At 43.5% G+C, this 15646-nt stretch overlaps 1 protein-coding gene across 1 annotated transcript in view; it reads left to right on the forward strand.

The window, feature by feature from the left end:
• The window catches only part of LOC310787887 (high-affinity choline transporter 1-like), a gene marked incomplete at both ends in the record, with an annotated part of 35325 nt that extends 23469 nt beyond the window's left edge, over nucleotides 1-11856 (forward strand). Inside the window, one exon of the mRNA XM_083649342.1 lies at nucleotides 11804-11856. Within this exon, the coding sequence (XP_083505468.1) occupies nucleotides 11804-11856 (53 nt within the window). The remainder of the gene's footprint in view (nucleotides 1-11803) is intronic.
• Between the last annotated feature and the right edge of the window lie 3790 nt (nucleotides 11857-15646).

Genomic DNA, 15646 nt, shown 5'->3' on the forward strand with positions numbered 1-15646 from the left:
TGGTCCGCCAGAGATTTTTTATTTTCTTTTAAACAGAAAACGGATTTTCAGAAATATCGCTACATTTGAGAAATATCCCAATTTTGAACATTTACTTTCAGAGACTGCAGCAGGCTCAGTTTTAAAGCCAGAGTGAAGTTTCTGGTATTATATGAAACTAGAAGACCTAAGGAATGGATTTGTACCAACCATGTCATGCTAGTTTGTCAGGAAGGAAGCTAAATAACACTCCAAAGTTAGACTAAATTTTGGCGAGGGAAAAAAATACATTTTCAAAGGGGTCCTCTTTTTCACAGCCTAATGTTGGCAGGTGTGTCTGTGTGTGTGTGTGTGTGTGTGTGTGTGTGTGTGTGTGTGTGTGTGTGTGTGTGTGTGTGTGTGTGTGTGTGTGTGTCTCCGTGTGTGTCCGTTTTGAACCAGCTAGTAGCCTTATATTGTCATTTAGCCTTTCTGCTGCTATTACATGGTTAAATCAGCTAATTGTATTTTATTGGGGGGAGGGGGGGGGGGTATACGGAGCAGGCGCGTAGGCACGGGTGCGCTAGGGTGTGCAAATGCCACCCAGACAGGCCGCTGGCGCACCCAAAAAAAATGGGGTAAAAAAAGTTTTTTGTTTGTCTGCAAAACACATGTCAACGCTGTCATGCACTGTGTCCAACTGTCCGCTGCCCTATGTGCCCCGGAGCATGATGGGAAACTAGTTAAGCTGTCGTCCACGTAAAGTAAACAAATGCACGCACGGCAGCAGCAGCAGCAGCAGCAGCAGCAGCGCCAAAATCAAGAAGAAAATGAAACAAAGCTCGCTTTTAAGCTTTTTCGGCAAAGGCAAGAAACGTCCTATTGACGACGAGGAAGAAGATGACTCGTCGTCACCCTCCCCCTCAACAAGTGCGGATTGTAATGCACCCGGTCCCGTTCCCGCACCTGTATTGGTGGTGTACAGTGGAGGAGAAACAGACGAGGAAGAAGATGATGTAGCCGAAACAATGACGCTAACAGCGGGGAACGCAGCCAAAAACACACCGGAGGTTTGTGCACAGGCAGAGAACACTGACGCTACAGATCTCTCTGCAGTAGACGAACCTGCATGCCAACCAAATTTGCGTTCTTTCCCGACTAGTACAGTCTTTAGAAAACGTAGGTGTTTTTCAGCTAAATGGTACAAGAAATACAGTTGGCTAGAGTACAGCATTAAAGTTGATGCTGTATTTTGCCAGCCTTGCCGCCATTTCAGCGCTGATGTGAAGGAGGGAAGATTTAACAAAGCAGGACTGAAAGACTGGGGGCATATTAACAAATGTTGTGTTAAACACGAAGCTAGTAAAGCCCATATAGCTGCTGTGGCCAGGCACAAGGCTTTCCTGGAGATTAAAAGTTCTGGATGCGACATCATACACCAAGTAACAAAAGACCCACAGGAGCGATTCTCTGACCTTATTGAGAGAAACAGGGCACATGTGAAAGTGGTGATTGACCTGGTGCTTTTCTGTGTGAAGCAAGGAATTGCACTACGTGGTCACAGAGAAGACACAGAAAGCATGAACAGAGGAAACTTTCTTGAGCTGTTTGAACTGATCTGTGCATATGACCCAGAGATTAAAAAGCGCTTTGATGAGCTTCCAGGAAATGCAAAGATGCTGAGTCCTGACATTCAAAACGATCTAATGGAAACTGCAGCATCTGTTCTCCTCCGAAAAATCAAAGCTGAATTGCATGCACAGACTGACACCTACTATGCAATTTTAGCTGATGAATACAAAGACCTCTCAAAGAAGGAACTGATTGCTGTCTGTGTGAGGTATATTCATAATGGCAATCTGAGAGAGAGAGCTGTCGGATTTCTTGCAACAGAGGATATGACATCATCTGGCATCGCTGCCAAAATTGTGGAGATACTGGAACCACTGCAACTGGACCCTAAGTTGTGTGTGGGGTTCAGTTTTGATGGGGCATCAGTCATGTCAGGTGGAAAAGCTGGAGTGCAAGTGCTGCTAAAAAAAAACTTCCCCCATGCAGTGTATGTACATTGTCACTCCCACCGACTGAATCTTGTACTTTCAACAGCATCAAAAGTGTCTCCTACTGTAGCAACCTTTTTTGAAGTTGTAAATTCACTGCACCATTTTATGACTGGTGCCAACAGACACGCTAAATTTCTAGTTATCCAAAAAGAGCTTCATCCCAACAGACCCTGTGTTGAGCTTGTGCGTTCCACAGATATTAGATGGAGTTCAAAATCTGAGTCTGTCAGTCAGGTTTTGACCTTATATGATGCCATATTAGAAACACTGAGTGAGTTTGCAGAAGGCTCTGGTCAGACCAAAATAGACGCAGACTCTCTTGCAACAAATACAGACCAAGAAATTCATCTTTCTCCTTGTGGCTTTTTCCAAGCTGTTCAGTGCCAGTGATTTTGTAACAAAAGGCCTTCAGTCCCCATCTGCTTTGGTGACTGACTGCATCCACATGATTGAGAACCTCAAAGAAACTTTTGATAACTTGAGGAATAACTCAGATGGGGAATTTGAGAAAATCATCAGGCTTACAGATGACATCATGAAGAAAAATTATGTGAAGAACTGGGACGTTGCGGGCACACGTAATAGGAAATTACCTTCCAGGTTTGCTGATGTGCATGTGACCTCGACAGTGGGCAGGTCTGCACCCATTAGGAGTGACGGGGATTTGCAGTCGTTGTGGATTTCAATTCTTGACAGACAGCTTATGGAACTTAACAACCGTTTCCAGAGTGACTCCTATGGAATAATGAAGGCTGCTGCCGCCCTGCTCCCGGAGTCAGATTCATTTTGCCAGATGGAAATACTACAGGCTCCAATCAAACATTATGGACTTTCAATGGACGGGCCTGAACTAACAGTATTTGGGCAACTGATCAAACGAAAGGTGAAAGCGGGATACAATTACCGGTCCCTAATTGAAGTCTTAGACTCATGTGATAAAGATGTATTCCCCAAAATGAACAGTTTACTTCGTGTTTTGATTACATTGCCCGTTACAAGCTGTTCAGTGGAGCGCCTGTTCTCAACAGTCACCAGGATCAAAACCAGCAGCAGAGCATCCATGCTCACAGGAAGATTAAATAGCCTGTCATTGCTGGCTTTTGAAAGTGATCTCACTCAAACTTTGGAGTCTAATGAGATAATTGAATTATTCAAAAAAAAGCCACGTCGTCTTGGCCTGTAAATGTGAACTTGTACAGGTAGGCCGCTGTATCCCAAGGTTAGCCTAAATAATTTGGGGTTATCCTCTGTTGATAAGCATATGCAAATAGCGATTGCACTGATTACAATGCAAATAATCTAAATAATGCAATGTACACTGACTGAGTAAAGCACTTTTTTATATGGTTGTGTTTTAAGCAAGCCATTATTGTTATATATTTGGAGGTGCAGATGAGTCTGTGTTGTAGAGACTGACCTTGTTAAGTGAATGCACTGTACTGTACTGTACTGACTAAAACATACATTTTTCTATAGCCTACACTGTTATGTTTTGAGACCTGACAGTATGGATTTGTGTGCAGATGCATGTGTGTTGTAGAAACCGGGGCCTTGTTAAGTGAATGCACTGTTTCAATGAGGAACTAAAACGCACTTTGTAATATACTGTGTTGTGCTATGTTTTCAGGCATCGATATCTTTTTGTGGATGTGCATATGTGCATATGTATATGTGCATATGTGCACTGTGTTGTAGAGACGGGCCTTTTTGTCATCTATTCTTCTAGCACTTTCTTTTATACTGGGAAATGTTTTGGTCATAAACAAACCCTGAAGAGGTTTACAGTACATCATCCACACAGGAGAGAAGCCATTTACATGCTCAGTCTGTGATAACAGTTTTGGTCATAAACTAGACTTGAGAAGACACATGAGAGTCCACACAGGAGTTAAGCCATTTAATTGTGCACTCTGTTTTGGGTGTGAAAGAACCTTGAAAGAACACATAGTCCACACAGGAGGGAAACTATTGAAATGCTCAGCCTGTGGTGAACATTTTTGTTATAAACAAAACTTGAAGAAACACATGATAGTCCATACAGGAGATAAACCATTTAAATGGTTGGTCTGTGGGAAATGTTTTTGTGTTAAAGAAACCCTGAAGAAATGCATCTATTCTTATTCTAGCACTTTCTTTTATACTGTGAAATGTTTTGAACTGCAGATAATGTTGATGTTGTGTGTGCTGTTTGCACCGGTCTTTAAAATAAATGGAGAGAGAGAGAGCCTCCAAAGAGATATACTGTATTCTCACTGTTTGTAGTAGTTTTACATGTTGCCAAAAAATACAATTTAATTGACTGCTTCTATCTGCTAATAATGAGTGCGAAAAGAGCAAACACTGATGTCATGGTCCTATCTTAAAAGGCTATGTAGTGATTTTTTTTGTCCACTAGATGTCGCCATTTCCCCTCTAAATCTGGTTTGAAAAGGCCCAAATTTTTTTGGGCGGCTGCCTTGCGGCAGCCACCAAATGGTCCGCCCCCTGGCACACCCTCTCTTTCTGTGGCACACCCAAAGTGCCAAGTCTGGCTACGCCACTGATACGGAGTGGAAGTGGTCCCTGGGAAATGTGGTTTGGTACGTATGGTACTTGGACGGAAAAGTTTGGGAACCCCTGTCCTAGAATATCCTTTAACATCCTGTGTACCTTATAATATCCTATTTCGGGCGAAATCGTAAAACGCTTATATCTCGCGAACGGAAGGACGTACAGACTCAGGGGTGGCGCCATTGGAAAGCTTGTTGAATTTCCCAACTAGTGATTTTTGGTAGCTCGTAAATTTTTCTCTACGACGCTTTATTTCCGAGATATTTGCGAAAAACTGTTCTCGCCATGTCCTATAAGCACAGTAGCTAACCTTTGGGACGTAGTTGTTCAAAGTTTGCCACTTCGTAGCATCCCGACAGGTAGGTGCTTGGCCTTCGAGAAACGCTGGACCGAGGCCAAACAAACATGACACACCCACACGTGACGTCTATGACACGCTTTGGCCTGACACTGGGCTGACACCTGACACCGTACTTTGTTTGCTCAAGTGGAGACATCGAACAGAACGTTTATTATCTACCTGCAGCTGCTGTGGCTACGTTTTGCAAGTACAAAGAAGGGTGAAGAAACACTCGGCACTATTAAACTGTAGGGGGACACAAATCAGCGTGACATCAAGCCGACCCAAAGGCACGTCCCTGAGCAATAAACAACTGTCCCCCTCCAATAAAAGCAGCGTTTGTAGCAGAATGTTTTACACTTAAGTAACACACTTTTAATAAACAAGCTGTGCACTTGGACTTGGAGATTTCCTCTGGGATTCACTGGAATTGTGTAGAGTGCCAAAGTCACACCCTCTTCCCGCGTTCCAAGGGATTTCATCCATCATTTATTTTTCCATAGACATTTCGTAAAAGGCGAATAAAAATGGTTTTACTTGCAAACCAAGCAATTCAGCTATATTTAGAATCAGGAGAGACCATAGAACATTTCACTCAGACCAAAACTAAAAAAAAACTATTTTAGTAAAATAGTAAATAGTTACAAATGACAAATATACTGGAGAGGGCATTAGGAATTGTGAGTGGAAAAAAATGACACTGTACACAGCAGTATGCAATTTGCTGTATGCAACTTTAAGTTAAGCCCTTAAAGTCACAGTGAAAGCACATTTTGAGATAGTCTTGTTTGTGATGATGTATTTTCCTGTTGAAACAGGATATTGTGGCGGATGGATCATTCAAAAGTGCAAACCAATGGGAGATCAGCTAGAGCAAGGCAAGGAAAAGATCTGGGATATTTTATTGGTTCCTGGTACATGATGAAGTTACCAACGTTTTTTCCATTTTCCAGGAAGTAAAATTAATGGTTTGAGACCCCCCCCCCCCCATTTCTTTGGCATAATTGATCAAATATAAAATAAATTACAAAAGCCATTTTTCATTTCACTTTAAATCATGATAGAGATATAGACTATATTAGATGATGCTAAACCAGCACAATGCAGGGTGTGAATGTGCAGCTGTAAATACTGACTCAGGATCTGCATCAATATTCCACAGGACGTACGTGCCTTTAAGCCATGTGTGACATTTTGAAACGGATGTGTCATCTTCCTCAGACATCAGGAACAGTGTGTTTGACCCCGCGTCTCTTATCTGTGACAGCACAGCTGCTCTGCTGTCCGCCTATCTGTGGCTGGACGTACTGCACCGATCAATCACACCTAGAATACGTCTGACATGCATCAATCAAGCAATCCTGGAGACATGAAAAGGTAAAGCCGTCACCTGTAAAGCCGTTTGTTCTTAGAAGTTAGAGGTCCTGTCACAATCCAACCAGCTTTCAGTCTGTCAAGAGGTTTTCTGGCTCCTATAGAGAAATCACAGAGCCAGAGCAGCCCTGGTTCTCAACCTTTTGTAACTTAAGGCCCACATTTCTGATTGTAAAAAAAAAAATCTGAGGATCTGAGAGAGAGAGAGAGAGAGAGAGAGAGAGAGAGAGAGAGCGAACATAACATGACAAAATATACAAAATAAACTGGGCTATATGTGTAATGCCACTGTCAGCTGCGTGGTGATATTCAAACATAACTGGTCAATGAAATGATGCATTTATTTTGACGGGGCTTTGATGTGGCTGACATGGCTCTTGTGATTCTAATGAGCCCAATTTTTACCTATTATTAGCTTTGTCAAAAACGTGCAGGTAATTTCGAGCCATTACCTGCACTTCCCAGCAAGCTAGTGTGACCTATGGTATCTGCCTCTGCTGAAGTATTTCACAGGAGTCGGAAGGATGGAGCATTTGTGGTTTATTCTCTGAAAGGGTGGGACACACAACAACCACAATCAGCATGGCATGGTGGGTATTGGTCTCTCTGCTCCAGCTACCACAGAAGGAAGCCATTCTCTGTGTGCTACTTTTACTTTCAGTGATCGTATAGTGGTACATTCATTTTACTGTATATAAAATAAAAGAACATTGATGAAATAAAATAAATCTTTTAACTGTACAGATCTTTCATATCTATCATGTAATGGTGTCAATATCACAATACATATATTGTATATTACTTGTAACCAAAACTGTTTTGACTTCTGTTTGCAAAATCATTAGATATACTTGGAATGACCTATAAGCAGCTTTTAACATGAGACATTACATTTAAATGAGATACAATGAGATACAATACATTCTTATAACATAGACATATAATCATGACAAGATATACAGGTCCCTGTGTCCTAAATCTAAATGCTCCGTTTTTACATTTTTTTGGGGCCGGTGTGCATGCACAGCAGGGCCCCTACATTCGACTCTGTCGCCCAGATTTGAGCACGGATTCAGGTTCTAAATGTCTTTCCACACTCCCAGCATGCATTTCGGCATAAGCAGAGGCACAACGCAGCAGAGAAGACGCCATAAGCTCCGGAAAGTTTTTTACAATTTAAAGTTTTATTTCATCACTAAATTAATTTCTGATGACTTTTGATGCCTACAAGCAGGGTAGTAGGTTTCAATAAGTGCCACTTTACGAACATTTATGGCGAAAAATGGCAAAAAGTTCCAGAGCACAATTGGCTGCATCTACATCAGCTGAGCTTTTTATTTGTGTAGTACTGCACGGACACGGAGGACGCTGCAGCTCCACACTACTTTTCTCGCGTCACCATAACGTTTATAACGTACTCCGACCGGTTTGCGGTGTTGCGCAATAGCTCCAACCCCTGGCTGTAGACTGATAGTATAAACCGGAAGCTGGAGCACGTTATAAACATTATAAATATAGTCACGTTAGAAACTAACCAATGCTGGCGGTCCGTATGGAAAGTGGAAATCTGAATGGTTAAAAGTTAAATCAATTTGGTCATTCGGTGGCGTTTTACTGCCATGTAAAGTAACGACAAGTAACAGTTAGCCGCTAACATATTAGCCACATTACCCATCAGCAGAGCGTCATTTGACGTCAGCACACTCTTCCAAACAGGTCGCGTGCCTCATTCCAGTCGATTCCAGTGGGCATCCCCCTCCTTTCACATGGACCCATGTTGGGTGTGGATGGTGTGGATGCTACTAACAGTCTTGTGTCTGGATGATGTGTGTACAGTCCAGTGTGTGACCATCTTACATGGAGCATTTTGTCTTTCTCCAAAATTAAGAGCACTGTTACTGAAAATTGCACACCATTGCACTGTAAGATGATGATTTTATGTTGGACTGCTGCTAAACTCAGTTGACTCGGTTTTTGGTATTCCTCCTAAAGTGACTTGAATTTAATTTATTCTACTATTTTATTTTGAATTGCACTATATTCATTTTATTTGAGGACAAGCTCTTGCTTTAATTTTATTTGATAGATTTTATGTTGGACTGTTAAAGAGAATGAGATGGTTTAATAATATAGACATCAGCAGGTGGTGGTGGAGGTGAGTCAGAAAATATTAGTGTTTTACCTATATGGCTACATCTGGGCAAAAGCAGTGCCACTCACTCAGCAAATTGATGGTTAAGACTGAAAAACAGTCTAATCTTAATGTAAATGGTCCTCTAATCTGGTTTCAAGGGGCCAAAATTTTAGACTGAACACAAATGACTCAATCCACCTTGGCAGAGTTCTGCACTTTACTGAGCACACCGGCCCTATGCCAGATTTCGACCTGGCCTTGTTTATACAAAGGATAATATATTTTTAGCTTCACTGCCTCCTGCTGGTGGTTACTAAAAATAGCAGGCACGCAACGTGAATATCTGACTAGCCTTCACAAAAGGAATATCTTTAACACTCTTTAACACAAACATACCTGAAAGGGTACGTGGGACACACAACAACCACAATCAGCAGGCATAGTGGGTTGATCTCTCTGCTCCAGCTACTGTGAAAGGCAAGTTAAACACTATCAAGAACGGCTCTCAGAGCTAACGCTAATTAGCCTCTTACGTTAGCCCAGAACGCTACATGACTACTTCCAGTCAGTAAACATAAACGTAGCAGTTCAACTGTAAACGAGTTGCATTGGAAGTACAGGATAATGTCAATTGTTGATTCTGACTGCTTCTACACATAATATGATGATGCAAATCACATTTATATAGCAATTTAAAGCTGAGAGCACGGGGGACCAAACTCACCCACAGAAGGAAGCCATTCTCTGTGAGTGACCCACAATGCACTGCGTGTATATAGCAAAACACAACATAGGATTTCTGGTAAGCACTTTCATTAGAACATAAAATTAAATAGAAATGATGGTTGCTGGTCCCAAATTAAACATGAATTGAACTATAAAATATGTTATTTATGCACACTGTTACACTAGCATAATAACGGGGCTGGTACCTACGTAGTTGTCTGGATGTCTGGATGTGAACTTCAACTTGAAAATATGTCACGGCCCAGTAGAGGGCGCTCGCGGAGTGGTTGAGAAACGCTGACATAATGAATAAGCAAACCTTGGCATAAGCTGCTATATGGTTGTACGGGGGACTGGGTCTACTTTGCGACTTCTCTGTACCACCGCCCTTCCGTTTGGCCGGCCAGCACCTCCACCGCAGTCCTCCATCCACTGCGCACATGAAAGACGCATATCAACACATACTGTGTTGATATGTTTTTATAGTCTGGTGGTCTATGGTTTATAAGGCTGCCGCTACTACGACAGTGCCCTAACCCTTTGACTTTTAGCTTTGTGGGCGGGGCCACTTCTGCAGGAGCGCACCAGTGATTTTTTTTTGGCCGTTCTACATTTGAAATTTGGGCCGTTTGAAGCCAGATTTAGAGGAATATCTCATTTTAAGGCTGGCATCATCATGGTCTCTCTCTAATTATTGTTTAATAAGTATAAGAATGGAAATATAAGAAATATTAGAACATGAGTTACAGAACATTAATACTCATTGTTGTATGTTTAGTAATGTAATGTATATTATATAGCACTTCACTGTTGCTTTTGACTGTGCTCAAAGACCCTTTACAAATACAGGATAAAACAACTTTAATAAAGAGAGAAAATATTAAAATAGATGAGAGAGAGAGAGAAAAAGATTATAGGTCAAAAGCAACAGTGAAAAGGGCTTTTTTGGAAAGATGACATAATGAGTATGAAAGACAATGAGTTTTAGCCTGTCAGTTGTGACTGGGGAGGACATTCCAGAGGGAGGGGGCGGCTGCAGCAAGGCCCTGTCAGAGGCCCCCCTGTCACAGCTTTAGCAAAGAGATACCTGTGATGCTTGTCCAAGTGGATATAAATTGTATGATCATATTCAGCCAGACAGTGAGATGGAGATTTACAATGTTGAGCAAAATAATAATAATTTGTATTTATCTTGTTATTACTGGGGGGGCCTGGCCCCCCTGGTGCCCCATTAACTCCGCCCATGAGTGCACGTAATAATTTTCAAAAAAATTATAAAAGATTAATGAGAATCGATCAAGGGTGATATAGACGTTGATAAATAGGGTCAATACGCATTTACAGTTAACCTTAATTCACTGTAACACCAAGAGTGACATTTGAAATGAAAAAGTAATTAATTGGAGGAAACAAAGTGATGAAATTTAGAGTGACAAGAAAAATACACATTCATGTCTATTCATGTGTAAATAACTCACTGTACGGTTTGCAATTGCAAGTTCAACTATGAAGTAGGATCTCATAACCTTTGATTTGACATGCTGCCCTCTGCCATCTCGTGCTTGTTGATTTAATGCTTGTTTTGCATCTGTTGACATCAGGGTTATGAACAAATTCTTTGATGACGTTATAGCTTCAGCAACAACTAACTGCATAGTCATTGATAGAACAGGCTATTAATGTCCAGCAAACACATCACTACTTGCAAGTCGCCCAGTGCTTTTTGATTCCCCTGTAAAATGATGTAAAATACCTAAAATAAAATGGTTCAAAACGGTTTGATGTTGATGTTGGTGAAAATTAATAGCAATCCAATTGCTCTCCGACCTCCAAAGTCATCATCATCAGCGACGGCTCCTCCTCTGTCCCTTTGCTATATGTTCTGCACGGCATGTTGCACAAAATTAAACAAAAATAAGCAACTTAACTGCAACGTTATACTTCTTCACTGCATCTTGCCATTGCATAAAACAATAGGCTGATATGGGCCGTCCATTAAAACTGGGAAATGGGAATGTGACAGTTCAAAGGTCATGAGCATCGACGGCGACGTCACGAGTGCTCGGATTTTCTCTGCCAAACTCAGAGGAGCCTCAGCAGCCCCGACCTCAAGAATCCAAGATGGCTGCTCCACGCATCAACAGTAGCCTAGTTAAAATCGTAGTAATACTGTTCATTAGCACTTTTTTGTGTCTCATTAAATCAGCTGTACACACAGCAGACAGCACAGTCTAACTTCTATCTGTGTGGACATGTTGCTGCAGTGTTTGTGTCGCGAGTGGAACTGTGGTTTATGACTCTGAGATTGGGCTCCTGCAGCCAGAAACATTTGTTTGGTGTGTGGTGTATATTATTGTCCAGGGGGGCACTGTATTCTCTCGCTGACTTGATTCTCAGGTGATCCGCCCTCTGCCCCGGGAAGCGAGTGATCAGCCTGCCCTTATAAGGAGGACGCCGACCATCCACGGGAAGACAGAACCCAGGAAGAAAGGGACGACGGGGAGAGCAGACTGGAGGAGCTGGCCGTATCGGGACGAAACCCACACACAACGCTCGCTAAGCCCGCCACAAAGGGACGGTCTGACCTATTCTCAGGGAGTGTGTGGCGTGTCTTGGACGCAACTGTGTTATTGAGTGCTCCTGCTCTGTGTCTCTTAGTGAACGTGAGGAGCCGGCCGGACCAGATCGACGCCGATCTACTGCTGCGCTGAGACTGCTGTGCTGCTCTACAAGACGACCCGACACCCATACACAACGCTCGCTAATCCCGCAACAAAGGGACGGTCTGACCTATTCCTCAGTGAGTGTGTGGCGTGTCATAGGCACAACCCGTTGCTGAGTGTGCCTGCTCTGTGTTTTTAAGTGACTCCGATCTACGCTGGTGTTGCCGACGGTCCCCGCCAGATTGCCGGATCCCTACCTGCTTGCCGTCCTCTGTCTGCCTGCTGCCTGCTTGTTGGCCGCCCTCCGCCCGCCTGTTACCTGTGGCCGTGTGGACGTTCTCCGCCTCGACCCTCGCCGCCATCGCGCCCGGGCCTGTTCCATCTGCCCGCCGTTGCTCCAGCCTGCTGAGCTGGGGTCCATTGTCGGGGCGATACCCAGCCTGCCTACTAAGCTCTGATAAGTACTCTTACCGTTCATATTATCCCAACTCACCGAAGGAACAGAGTGAACGTCGTGAGTTGGGACGGACATTTTAAACCTTTTTTCTCTTTTCGTTGTTCGTTTATTTTCTCCTTCTGCTCAACGCTGCTAATGTAGCTCGTGTTCATTGTCGGTCACGTGACACTGTAACTCAATATCTATGGGATTGCCCGTCCTAAGATCGCCCCTCTGTTAATGCTGGGTCCAGTTTGCTGTGCTGTTTGAAGTGGTCTTTTGCAGTTGCCTGCCATAATATAACAGGGTGAAATAATATTCTTATGCAGTGTGTCTGCCGTAATATATTGGTGTGCCGTGGTATCCAGATGAAATGTCTGACTTTGCAGTGGAGTGTGAAATGTTAATTCCTGTTGCTGGGAATCTGTGTGCTGTGCTGTGTGAGATCTGTTCATGACACACGTCCTCGGAGGGCCTAAATCGACCAGGAAAGCTAACATAGATATTTGAAATTGCAAGTGCCTATGTGATCTGATAATTGACTACGATAGATTTATTTTTGTATTTTATCTGTTGAATAAAACATTGTATATTTTTGTACCGTAACTCTATTGGTTGTTGTGATTATTTGAAGTCCAGGAGATTTTATTGTTGCAACAGGCGACATTTGTATGCGCAAAATACCGGAAAATGCATTGTTATCAACTGTTATTGCTAACAATGGCTAGCCTGGCTAGAGCTAACCCTGGCTGGTTTACCGACTGTTTAAAGCAGCTACGAGCAAGATTTTCTATTGTTATTAAACAGTATAATTACAATATTGATGCATCACATCTTACCTATAATAGTAGCTGAGACCAAAGCCGTGTGAATCGGAGATTGCTCTCTTGATGAGTATAGAGTCTGTGTCTGTCTAACCTCGCGTCACCAGGCTCTCTCTCTCTATCTGTCTACCGGCGGACCGGATAAACCCGGAAGTGAAACCCGGAAGTGAAACGCAGCTGCCTGCCTTCCGCCGTTTCGCTCTGCCTAGCAACAGACCATAAACAAGGAGAACGCCATGCAGGGGCTTGTTACTCTCGCGAACATCTCTCGTTATATTCTAACAGGTTTTTTGGAAGTTATTTTGTGGTTATGGCCGAAGTGGCTGCTGCAAACCGTTTCATTTCACTTCCTGATCTGCCCTGGCTACAGACACACTAACACTGGCCGATTCACTCGGGGTTCAAGCAAGACTACTCTGCGTTGGCATCGTCTACTATTACAGGTAAGATGTGATGCATTGATATTAAATTTAGACTGTTTAATAACAATGGAAAATCTTGCTCGTAGCTGTGTCATTCAACCGTCACATTCACGCCATCCTGTGAAAAGAACACATTGCATACTGGATGGAGTGTTGCATGGTGTGTAAAAGCAAAGCAAAGAAAACGGCCACGCGGATCAACAAAAGCACTGCTGTGATGCAGAGGAGAGCCTCCACTGAATGAGGAGCATTCTGCTGCTAAGAAAGCTCTGGAGACCTCTCCTCCTGTCTGGACCTGAGGGATGGACACACAAACACAGGCAAACACACACACACACACACACACACACACACACACACACACACACACACACACACACACACACACACACACACACACACACACACACACACACACACACACACACACACACACACACACACACACACACACACACACACACACACACACACACACACACACACACACACACACACACACACACACACAGGCCCGGACAGCACATCCATGTCAGTTAGTTAACATACCCAACGCATGGACACACATTCTTATCATTCCAGCTGTCACAACTTCTCTGGGAATTTAGATTTTCCATCCCAGATCTCTCCTGAACAAATTGCAGACAGAGAGAGAGAGAGAGAGAGAGGTACACAGAGACAGATAGGGGGAGAGAGAGGGAGCGAGAGAGAGAGAGAGGGAGAGAGAGAGAGAGGTACACAGAGACAGATAGGGGGAGAGAGAGGGAGCGAGAGAGAGAGAGAGGGAGAGAGAGAGAGAGGTACACAGAGACAGATAGGGGGAGAGAGAGTGAGCGAGAGAGAGTGAGAGAGAGAGAGAGGGAGAGAAAGAGAGAGGTACACAGAGACAGATCGGGGGAGAGAGAGAGAGAGAGAGAGAGAGAGTGAGAGAGATGTACACAGAGACAGATAGGGGGAGAGAGAGGGAGCGAGAGAGAGTGAGAGAGAGAGAGAGGGAGAGAAAGAGAGAGGTACACAGAGACAGATCGGGGGAGAGAGAGAGAGAGAGTGAGAGAGATGTACACAGAGACAGATAGGGGGAGAGAGAGGGAGCGAGAGAGAGAGAGAGGGAGAGAGAGAGAGAGAGTGAGAGAGATGTACACAGAGACAGATAGGGGGAGAGAGAGGGAGCGAGAGAGAGAGAGAGAGAGTGAGAGAGTGAGAGAGATGTACACAGAGACAGATAGGGGGAGAGAGAGGGAGCGAGATAGCAAAATACCACTGTGTTGGTGTAAATTGCGGTAAGACCTGGGTCAGAGCCACTGACCTTAAAATGTGGACAGAGCTATCCCATTGATTTTGGTCTCCTGTTTGGAGTTGATTCGTTGGCCGTCGCCATCTTGATTTGTCGTCAGCAGAGTGGGAGGGAATGGGTCCTTCTGCAGCTCACGTGAGATGGGGCTTTCCCAGAACCGCAGCTCCGCCTGCTATTGGTCCGTGATCGGTAAGCTGGTGATCCGTGATCACTGGACAGGCAATCTGTCAATCACCCCTTTTTCTATCATCTATTTTACTCCAAATGGGCGAGTTATATGTAATGTAATGTAATGTAATGTAATGTAATGTATAATGTTATATAGAAAATGACCCCCCTATTCTACGGGAGAGTCCCATCATGTTCGGTCCCCACGGGGAGGGTCTTGTCCGCCCAGGGCGAGTTAAGTTTGACATGTTTTCTAACATTTTAAATGTTCAATGTTGTCTTGTTAAAGAGTTTTTGTCTTAGTCTATATCGTTTATTTTAGAAATACTTCTAAATATTCCTCACCCTGCCAAGAGCTCATTAAGAGGCAACACGGTGAGTCATGACTAGAGGGGACCTCTGCCTCCTCCTATTGTTACAAGTTGGTTCTGACCGGCCTACAGTTTGGACTGGTCCGTATTGAGTGCTATGCATTTTGATACTGTGTTTCATTAGTGTGCAGTGTTTCTGGCTGTTCTAAATCACTTGCAGCTTTTTAGGGGCCATTTGGACTTACTGGGAATTGACTTATTGCTGGGGTGTTGCTTTAATGAATTGTGTACCTTTAATAAAAGCTGTATATTCCATCTCTGTGGTGAATATTGTCTTACCTCTGGCACTGGACCAGACCGGCTTAACAAAAGTGGTGGCAGCG

This window comes from Poromitra crassiceps (genome assembly GCF_964638095.1).
Source record: "Poromitra crassiceps genome assembly, chromosome: 13".
Lineage (NCBI taxonomy): Eukaryota > Metazoa > Chordata > Actinopteri > Beryciformes > Melamphaidae > Poromitra > Poromitra crassiceps.